The sequence below is a fragment of the Ostrea edulis genome, chromosome 5 (genome assembly GCF_947568905.1).
Source record: "Ostrea edulis chromosome 5, xbOstEdul1.1, whole genome shotgun sequence".
Taxonomy (NCBI): Eukaryota; Metazoa; Mollusca; class Bivalvia; order Ostreida; family Ostreidae; genus Ostrea; species Ostrea edulis.
The window spans coordinates 82,000,440-82,011,860 of NC_079168.1; the positions used below are offsets into that span (position 1 = coordinate 82,000,440).

General features: G+C 34.8%; 2 protein-coding genes across 2 annotated transcripts in view; both read left to right on the top strand.

The window, feature by feature from the left end:
- Positions 1 to 638, top strand: part of LOC125651797 (uncharacterized) — a 9,844-nt gene extending 9,206 nt beyond the window's left edge. Inside the window, exon 3 of the mRNA XM_048880576.2 lies at positions 50 to 638. Coding sequence (XP_048736533.2) covers positions 50 to 465 — 416 coding nt within the window. The 3' untranslated portion in view covers positions 466 to 638. The remainder of the gene's footprint in view (positions 1 to 49) is intronic.
- Positions 639 to 851: 213 nt separating this feature from the next.
- LOC125651795 (uncharacterized) lies at positions 852 to 8,117 on the top strand. Its single transcript, XM_048880571.2, has 3 exons — positions 852 to 1,534; positions 5,397 to 5,543; positions 6,172 to 8,117. The coding sequence occupies exons 1-3, from the start codon at positions 1,315 to 1,317 to the stop codon at positions 6,669 to 6,671; spliced, it is 867 nt and encodes a 288-aa protein (XP_048736528.2). The 5' UTR covers positions 852 to 1,314; the 3' UTR covers positions 6,672 to 8,117.
- Positions 8,118 to 11,421: the final 3,304 nt, after the last annotated feature.

Below are 11,421 nucleotides of genomic sequence, written 5' to 3' on the forward strand. Positions count from 1 at the left end.
TAATGTTGTTTTTCATGGACAATCTATGACAGAATTAGGCCTATTGCAGCCCTGTTTCTGTTGATGGGAATGGTCACGTGGTTCGTGTACGTCACAAGTCCCTGGGACGTGTCCTACTCACTCGGGTTTAGCGTCATCGCCCTTGTTTTAATGATCATCGCCGGACTACTTCTCATACCAGACGTTGACGAAGAACATTCCTACAGATTTTGTACAGACTGTTTCCATCACCACTCAGATGGCAGATCGAAAAGTCGGTCAGTGTCACCAGACTTCCATAGCGACAGATTCAGGTACCGAAACGACCGGTCCGCAGCTGTAACAGCCCAGTCCGAATACAACCAGACGCCACGACCAATGATGACACCGGTGGAAAATGCTGGAAATGGTGGAAAGTCCTACAGACCTGCTACATTTAACAACATATCGGCTACAACGCTACAGAGAGATCGTGTGGGCTTCTAACAACAACCCTGTCTATTTGTTTTGTTTTGGGTTGTTGTTTTTTTTAATTTTGTTTTGGCTAGTCCCTTTACTGATACCATTTTTAGCTTGCCGGTGCCAAAGTCTAGACGCCATTTGTCATATCAGTATTTATATTGATGTGATGTAGATTAAAGCTTGTTCAGATTTATATTTTTATTACACATGTCCTGCTTTTTTAAAGTGTCGGTTATAACCCACCCACAGTGTCGTGACCTTTCCAGTGCTTGTGTGTATATATATATATATATATATATATATATATATATAAAATTATATTTGTTAAAACTTCGGATATATATATATATATATATATATATATATATATATATATATATATATCTCCGAAGTTTTAACAAATATAATTTTAAATACAAATTGCAAACCTGAAGTTTTGAAAGTCCTGTATGATGTATGGTGAACTTTACAGTAAATTAGATGTTAGTATTGCATCTTGCAAGGAAAAGAAATCGGAATTTGATAATGGTTGTAATAATGATTAGTGAAATGTTGTTTCTGGAATAATTATCAAATGTACAATTCGACTCAGTGCTCCAATAGTACGCCGATAGTTTAGTGACTAGCGAAACTCGGCAGCTTTTCAAATGAGAGATTTGGACTCCTGAAGATAAGATCACATTTCAAACATCTAATTGTTTAAAGAAAAGAAAGCTAATCAAACGCTTGTCAGGTTTTTAGAACACTGGGAGAAATGACGTGTAGCAGTGTTGCCCGGGATCACGTTTCATTTTCAGTTTGTTATCTGGCATTGTAATGTTCTGCCCTCTAAGTATCAAGGAAGCAATGAAAACAGCTTCAATATTGTAAACAATGGGATGTTGCGGGGACGCTTCTGGATGGGCCAAAATCGGTGTTCTTCTGTTGCTGTGCGCCACTGGTCTTCAATTGGCAGGATATCTGACCAACAACTGGATGACGTACAACACAGTCAAGGACACATATGACCTCCGCGTGGGACTTTGGTGGTTCACAAACTGCTCCGGTGGGGCTTCCTGTCACACCGAGAACACGCCCTCCCAGTACCTATCGTGTAAGTATGGGGTGCTGAAAATTAATTCACAAGAAACTGGTATTGAATTGTATCATTTAGGCTAATATCCCCCTGTTCAAATCAACTTCATTTATTGGATAAATCACAATGTTCGTCAGGTCAAAATTATACAACTTGCCCGCCAGCACAAAATTTAAAAAAAATTGTCACAATAGTTTATGTATTTTGAGTAAATTATTATCTCCAAAACGTAGTTCAAGTCAAGGTACCAGTGTTAAATTAATCATAGTGGAAAAAGTTATACCACGATAAGCAAAATACCAGGACTTTCGGAAAATCTGACAAAATATATTCGTGTGGCCGTCCAATAGGGTTAAAAAAAAATAAAAAACTAACCCCACCCACCCACCCCAAATACCCACACGCGGACATAGAACAGGAAGGGTTACCAATGGTATATAACCCAATATGTTCGTTTAATGTTTAAAATGTAAACTTTTCTTGAAGGTAAGCTTAAATTCTAAATAAACATTACAAATACTTCTGGCGCCGTGACTATAATTTGAGAAGTAATCTTTAAAATGAACAAATCTATATAATATTGTGATTTATATTTTTGGGTTGAATGGAATTTAAGTTTAGATTAGATTTCAAATATTACGTCAATATCTTGTATATCTCCAAAGATTTATGTCAAATGATTGTTTACCTCTTCCATTCTCAGTCAGGTTAGTCGATCCATCTATGGACAACATTATATTATAGTTTTTTGGGGTTTTTTTCTTCAATTGTACCTTTACCCACCACTTAAATCTATATCATGTTCATTCTGCTTATTTTTCTATACTGTAATCCAGTTTAAGAGAATAAAGATGTTGTCAATGATTGTAGTGTGTGACGGAGTGGCGAGGATTTCATCGAAAGCAAGGTGTTTTTTTTTTTTTACTTGTGTAGATGGTCAAGCGCGCTGGTCACACACTGCTAGACTTGGTTCAGTTCAATGAATCCTGAGTGAAAGTATCCTCTCTCTCTCTCTCTCTCTCTCTCTCTCTCTCTCTCGTGAATATCATTTTGGCTGGCCTGATTTCTGGACACAGTGTATCATGATATAGTATTTGGGGTGTGTTACATTTAAGACTCGTCAATCTTACAAATTCTTATGTTACACGCTCATGAAAGACTTTCAACTTTATAAGGATGTCAGTGTATTGCCGACATTGTCAGATGTTTAAATCAAATTCAGTCGATCGCCGACATCAAGTTGACGTGTTTAATTAAGCAGAACTCTTTCTGTAGAGTCGTTTTCATTCCACTGAATAGTCGCCTTTGTATTTATTGTATACTTTTTACAAAGGAAAGGATTTATAAGTCCGAATAAAACAGAAATACGTGTCTGTTGACGTTCTTGAAATGGCCATTGCATAATCAAGCTTATTCAAACCATCTCACTATGTGCAAAGCCATAAATTTTGTTTATGGTTAATTCAGACAGTTTAGAAATACATTCATTTAGAGATTTATTATATCGATAATGCAACCAGTAAATGAAATTGAATAAACACTTCCTACGAGAAAATGATTTAAAAGCATTTTGAAATACATGTATAGGGGTATTCAAAATGGAACCCATCCGACATTTTGTCAAATAAAGTGATGGGCAACTACACAAGCTTGTGGTGTAGAGATGGAAAATGAAACACGTGTAATGATAAACCATATAATAACATAAATATCCCCACTTATTACACATCTATAGAAAACATTAATTACATGAATATCCCCATTTATAACGAGTTTATAGAAAACATTGATAACATGAAAATCCCCATTCATAACAAGTTTATAGAAAACATTAATTACATGAATATCCCCATTTATAACAAATTTATAGAAAATATAGATAACATGAATGTCCCATTTATAACGAGTTTATAGAAAATATTAATTACATGAATATACCCATTTATAACAAGTTTATAGAAAACATCTATTATTTGAATATTCCCATTTATAACAAGTTTATAGAAAACATCAATTATTTGAATATTCCCATTTATAACAGGTTTATAGAAAATATTGATAACATGAAAATCCCCATTTATAACGAGTTTATAGAAGACATTGATAACATGAAAATCCCCATTTATAACGAGTTTGTAGAAAACATTAATTATATGAATATCCCCATTTATAACGAGTTTATAGAAAACATCTATTATTTGAATATTCCCATTTATAACGAGTTTATAGAAAATATTGATAACATGAATGTCCCATTTATAACAAGTTTATAGAAAACATTAATTACTTGAATATACCCATTTATAACAAGTTTATAGAAAACATCTATTATTTGAATATTCCCATTTATAACAAGTTTATAGAAAATATTGATAACATGAATATCCCCATTTATAACAAGTTTATAGAAAACATCAATTACATGAATATTCCCATTTATAACAAGTTTATAGAAAACATTAATTACATGAATATCCTCATTTATAACAAGTTTATAGAAAACATTAATTACATGAATATCCTCATTTATAACAAGTTTATAGAAAACATTAATTAGGCTACATGAATATCCTCATTTATAACAAGTTTATAGAAAACATTAATTACATGAATATACCCATTTATAACAAGTTTATAGAAAATATTGATATCATGAATATCCCCATTTATTACAGGCTTATAGAAAACATGAATTACATGAATATCCTCATTTATAACAAGTTTATAGAAAATATTGATTATATGAATATACCCGTTTATAACAAGTTGTAAGAAATTATTGGTAACATGAATATCCCCATTTATTATAATTATATAGAAAACATTCTAAAATAACATGAATATCCCCATTTATTATAATTATATAGAAAACATTCTAAAATAACATGAATATCCCCATTTATTATAATTCTATAGAAAACATTCTAAAATAACATGAATATCCCCATTTATTATAATTCTATAGAAAACATTCTAAAATAACATGAATATCCCCATTTATTATAATTCTATAGAAATCATTCTAAAATAACATGAATATCCCCATTTATTATAATTCCATAGAAAACATTCTAAAATAACATGAATATCCACATTTATTATAATTCTATAGAAAACATTCTAAAATAACATGAATATCCACATTTATTATAATTCTATAGAAAACATTCTAAAATAACATGAATATCCACATTTATTATAATTCTATAGAAAACATTAATCAGGTAATAAAAGGAAAAAATACAGCATAAACTGAAAATAGACTTAAGTCAAAATGTTGATTACTTGTCTTACCATAACATTTATTACAAGTCTATAGGAAACATTGATAATATGGATATCCTCTTTTATTATTTATTTATTATTAAGTCTATAGAAAACATTAATAACAAGAATATCCCCATTTATTATAATTCTATAGAAAACATTCTAAAATAACATGAATATCCCCATTTATTATAATTCTATAGAAAATATTCTAAAATAACATGAATATCCCCATTTATTATAATTCTATAGAAAACATTCTAAAATAACATGAATAGACTTAAGTCAAAATATTGATTACTTGTCTCCTGCGAGTTATCTAGCATAGATGTTTGAAGAAAGAAAAAAAAAACTGCTTGTTTATTTTTTTTTTAAAAATCAAATTCAAACATAGACAATGTACTGAAAATTTTATTTGTTACTGAAATTCATTTCAATAGTTAACTGGATAACTTAATTAAATCTTTTTTCGGTTTATGATCTTGAGGCCAGATCTCATATGCTTACAATTTATGTTCAATCTTGAGATTAATTCTGGATAAACCAAAAAAAAAAAACAACCCAAAAACTGCCAACATCCAGATCCTATGGTTGATCTCCCTTGTCGTTGCAGTTGATGTCACCCTAGTGAGGTCGTTTGAGGGAGCGGCGGGGGGTCTGATGTTTATATGCCTCGTCGTCGGTGGATTTTACGTGGCCACTGAGAGGTGCCGAACCAGGGCTGTGGCCGTGGCATTACTGATTCTGACACTGCTAGCAGGTAGGTTCACACACGCACACACATACACACACACACGCGCGCGTGCGCGCGCGCATGCACACACACACACACACACACACACACACACGATACCTTTATGCCGATAGGTAAGTTTCATCAATTGTGATATTGGTACTTTGAAATCCTCAACCGCTGGATGTGTTAGAAGAAACACTAGGATAAGAAGGGGTTTTAGATAGAAGATATATGACCACAGAGAGAGAGATATAAATAAATAGCTAAATACCATCTTCATAGTGTTATTTACATCATCGGGTGGGGTGGAGGTTACAAGAACCCTGTTAAATAAAATGCATTGCTGTATTTTCAGAGAAAACATTCTAGAAAACCTCATGTGGTTCTCTTAAGAATAATCAGTTCACAGTAGCTGTTGGTCGTACGGCTATACAAGACCACGAATACTTTTTGTTATTCATTTAATGCAACACTTTTGCAATTCATGACAAAAAACAAAAATAGGTAGATGCACTACATTTTCAAAAACTTGAAGGATTTTTAACCAAAAAAGTATATGTCTTAGTCGTGAGACGTTTTGGAGATCCAGACTCTTTTATGGTAGTTCTCATTCGGTAATGCGTTTGTAAGAACCACTTTGTCATATTTGCAGCTGGTCTCGCCATCGCTGGTATTGTGTTGTGGATTCTACAAGTACCGTCTCCTTACTACCCGGCTTGGTCCATGGGCCTCGCTGCTCTCGCCTCCGCCCTCGTCTTAATTACCTCGATGTGTTTAATTCCTGACATCAAAGAGAACAATTACGAACCTAAATCGACGGTGCATCCTGATCACACCAACAAATACAACCGCTTGGAGAAATCCGAGAGCTTCCAGAGCATCGACGGGGGTATGACAAGACGGCCATCTGACGTCAAGATGACATCACATGGAGACGACTCACGTGACTACAAGAAGACCGGTGATCTCGGCAGAGAGTATGGACGGCGAAGCAGGCGCGAGAGTGCAAATACCCGCGACTTCAATACTTACCCCTACGGACCAAGGTCCACAAAGGATCCTTTCAACAACAATGGATATGACAGATTTGAACTGGAAGTCATCACCCCGTCTGCCCCACCAAGATACGATTTTATGCAAAGAAAATTTTGAGCGTTCTGTGTATTACGGGAGAGATTGTTGCATATATGTATATGGTGAATGATTTTAAATGAATTATGGCAGTCATATAGAAGTCTGGAAGTATAAATGTCCGACTGTCTCTTCGGTTTAGAACCAGCCTAAAATGAAAGATGAAAGAACAGCTATGGTCATTTTACCCGAAAAATATTCAAAATCTCCCCCAATATTTTTTTTCATTTGGCAAGCGTGAAAGTGTAACCCACACTAAAAAAAACATTACCGCTTACTTTTAAATTGCAATATTCGTAAACGTGATATTGTCTTCCCAGATTCCCCTAAAGACATAATATTGCCTTCCCAGATTCCTCTACAGACATGATATTGCCACCCCAGATTCCTCTACAGACATGATATTGCCACCCCAGATTCCTCTACAGACATACTATTGCCTCCCCAGACTGCTCTACAGACATAATATTGCCTCCCCAGACGGCTCTACAGACATAATATTGCCTCCCCAGACGGCTCTACAGACATAATATTGCCTCCCTAGATGGCTCTACAGACATAATATTGCCTCCCCAGATTCCTCTGCGGTTTGCCTCATCTCCATACTGATACAAGTACCCCAACAAAAGTACAACTGAGACACACGTAATATTAATTGTCTCCCCCCGATTGTGGCAAGCTAGAAAAAATGCTTATCTTTTCTTTAAAAAAAATGATAAAAGAATATATCAATGCTGAAAACAATCTTTCAGATTTCAAGACTTGAATATCGAGAACATTTCCGATTTGGGTTACTTTACGGTACCGAATCAGGCAAGTATAAAGAGGGTGAAACTGAGGATCAGAGAGACCCCACCCCCGTTTTTAGATTACCAAACCAAAAATGTATACGTAATTGGCAATATTTATGCAGTTTCAGTTATTAAATACCAAATGTTAGTCCCTGGAAAAAGTTGGACCCTCCCTCTTGAAAAAAAAACCCACATGGGATGGAAACTCCCTCCTAGGAAATATTTCTGAATCCGCGCATAGTAAATGCTTTACCGGTATTTTTCCCAGCAGTTTACGGTTTTATCAATGTGTCCAACAGGTCTGAATAATTCCAAAGTATCAATATTTATTTCATATTACAAAGTTTGTTATATTTTCCATGCAAGCATTTGCAACAATATACCATATTGAAATTGCTAAAATATTTATATGCACACATATGTTAATATTTTCTTTACCAACAATTCGTTATGATTTTTCATAAAACTATCCCCAGGGCACTGTTGTATGTTCTGTAGAAGAACCCATAAGGTTTAAGATCACGTATCTCATATATTTATGTCACCCATTGCTATGTATGTTTTTGTGCATCGTTTGTCATTTTTCGTTCGTCGTCCATCTTGAGTCCTTGAACGTAAACTTTTTTAACATTTTCAGGGAGTGGCCAAACCATTAAAATTAAATAACCTTCACAAATCTTCTTTATTTCTGGACATCATGCAGTCAAACTATTAATGATTACATGTATAAGCAATGAGCCCTTTACCAAAAACTGAAATTCGTGACCCCTTGGTTCAGGGTGCATGGGACGAAGTTGCATGGTCATATAATTATATTGAAAATGCATTATATCTTCGAAAATCTTTTTTACCCCTGGTAATCATTTATTCAAACTATTGACATGATTATAATAGGCAATGAGCACTTTACCAAAAACCATGAAATTCATGACTCCTGGGTTCATGCCCCAGGGGGAAGCTAAGTTGGTAGTATATCAAAATGCATTGTATCTTAGAAAATCGTCTTCTTTACTCGTGGGCATTGAGTCCTATGCCAAAAGTGTGAAATTCAAGACCCCTGGGTTCAGGCCCTAGTGTGGGGCTAAGTTGGTACATATATATCAAAAATCTTAGAAAATCTTCATTACTTCTGGACATCAAGGAAACAAATTGTTTGCATGATTATAATGGGCATTGGGCTACATTGGTCATGTACATTATATGTTGAAAATGTCAATACATTTTCGATACTACTACCGCTGGACATCAAGAAATGTGTTCAAATCAACAATATCGTCTTCAAAGGTTCATAGTGAATTAATATTTATGGATGGCAAATATAGATTGTTGCTATGGTAACCATCAAAATCTCAAAATGTTGTATTTACATGAAAATACTCTCAGATTCACAATTTATTTTGCAAAAACTTTGCTAAATACCTTTGAATTTAGGTAACTCCATACTCGCAGTTTTATCGGATACAAGTTTAAAATGTGTATTTATTTCCATTTATTAGAGTTAAAATTAACAAATGATCACATAAAATACATAGGTCATTTTAAAGATGTGAGACGTATATAAACAGAATCATATATCACCGTCAGAAAATTGCAATTTTCCTTAAACAGCGTTATTAAAATTCCATACAAACTAGTTATGACGATATTTTAGCATTCATAACAATTTCATGAAACTGTATCTTCACAAAAATATACAAAATGTCTGCAGAAAATAAAGGAAATCTATCGCATAATAGACTTGATAAAGAAATCAATAGAAACAGAGTTATTGCCCTTGGCTTCAATATTTTGATACGTATCATTGATTATTCATCTGTAATCATAAATCTAAATAAATCATTGATTTTGCAAAATCTGATGATATCACAGGAGGGTGGTTTGAAAAACAGTATATGACAAAATCAGCTAAAACAGGCATAATTAGCACCTCCCAAAAAATCAATTTGGGAAAATGTTGACATTTTGTCCTGATTAGTTGGAAGAGATGTTCATTTATCTGTGAAAGGCTCCATTTTATGTTGTACATTTCGTCTTCAAAGTCGCAACTCCCATCTGAATATTTATGCCATGTTTGAAATACTGGTATTTAATAACTTTCACATGGCAGCAGAGCACACACTCACCCTCTACACCCAGCAATAGTACCTCTAGCTGATACTACACCCAGCAATAGTACATCTATCTGATACTACACCCAGCAATAGTACCTCTATCTGATACTACACCCAGCAATAGTACCTCTGATACTACACTCAGCAATAGTACCTCTAGCTGATACTACACCCAGCAATAGTACATCTATCTGATACTACACCCAGCAATAGTACCTCTATCTGATACTACACCCAGCAATAGTACCTCTGATACTACACTCAGCAATAGTACCTCTAGCTGATACTACACCCAGCAATAGTACCTCTAGCTGATACTACACCCAGCAATAGTACCTCTGATACTACACCCAGCAATAGTACCTCTATCTGATACTACATCCAGCAATAGTAACTCTAGCTGATACTACACCCAGCAATAGTACCTCTGATACTACACCCAGCAATAGTACATCTGATACTACACCCAGCAATAGTACCTCTATCTGATACTACACCCAGCAATAGTACATCTGATACTACACCCAGCAATAGTACCTCTATCTGATACTACACCCAGCAATAGTACCTCTATCTGATACTACACCCAGCAATAGTACCTCTAGCTGATACTACACCCAGCAATAGTACCTCTATCTGATACTACACCCAGCAATAGTAGCTGATAGTCATGTGTGATGTTTTTTTAATGATGCATGATCAATGCATAATTATTTTTCAAGATCTTTGTAATTGTATTTTTAAATCTATATTTTGCTGTATTCAGTCTGTCTGTTTGCCTGGTTATGTACTGATGTTCCACACACAGTTAACATGTAATGGATTGGTGTCCACACAGAATTAAGGGGGCTCACTACGACCAGAAATAGTTTCTCAAATCAGTACATTATAAAAGATATGATCCGTGATGATATACAATAAGTATATATGCCAAAAAGGCAAAAAATATACAAATTTGAATAAAAACATGATTTTCAAAAAAATCATTTTAACACATATGAACAAAAGACTCTGGCAGATATGAACTCGAGATCTGCGGTTCACCAGCCCAATGCTTTAACCACTGAGCTACGATGACAGACAAACAAATCGATCGATACAAATAATTTCACAAAACATTTAAATCGCCATCTTGTGATGTGGTGTCATACAGAGTATAAGCTTTAGTGTAGTGAGCTACCTTAAATCGCCATCTTGTGATGTGGTGTCATACAGAGTATAAGCTTTAGTGTAGTGAGCTACCTTAAATCGCCATCTTGTGACGTGGTTTCATACAGAGTATAAGCTTTAGTGTAGTGAGCTACCTTAATCTGTGATGGACTGGTGTCTCACAGAGAATTAACTTATCATGCACTGGTGTCTCACAGAGAATTAACTTATCATGGACTGGTGTCTCACAGAGAATTAACTTATCATGCACTGGTGTCTCACAGAGAATTAACTTATCATGCACTGGTGTCTCACAGAGAATTAACTTATCATGCACTGGTGTCTCACAGAGAATTAACTTATCATGCACTGGTGTCTCACAGAGAATTAACTTATCATGCACTGGTGTCTCACAGAGAATTAACTTATCATGCACTGGTGTCTCACAGAGAATTAACTTATCATGCACTGGTGTCTCACAGAGAATTAACCTGTCATGGACTGATGTCTCACAGAGAATTAACTTATCATGCACTGGTGTCTCACAGAGAATTAACCTGTCATGCACTGGTGTCTCACAGAGAATTAACTTATCATGCACTGGTGTCTCACAGAGAATTAACCTGTCATGGACTGATGTCTCACAGAGAATTAACTTATCATGCACTGGTGTCTCACAGAGAATTAACCTGTCATGGACTGGTGTCTCACAGAGAATTA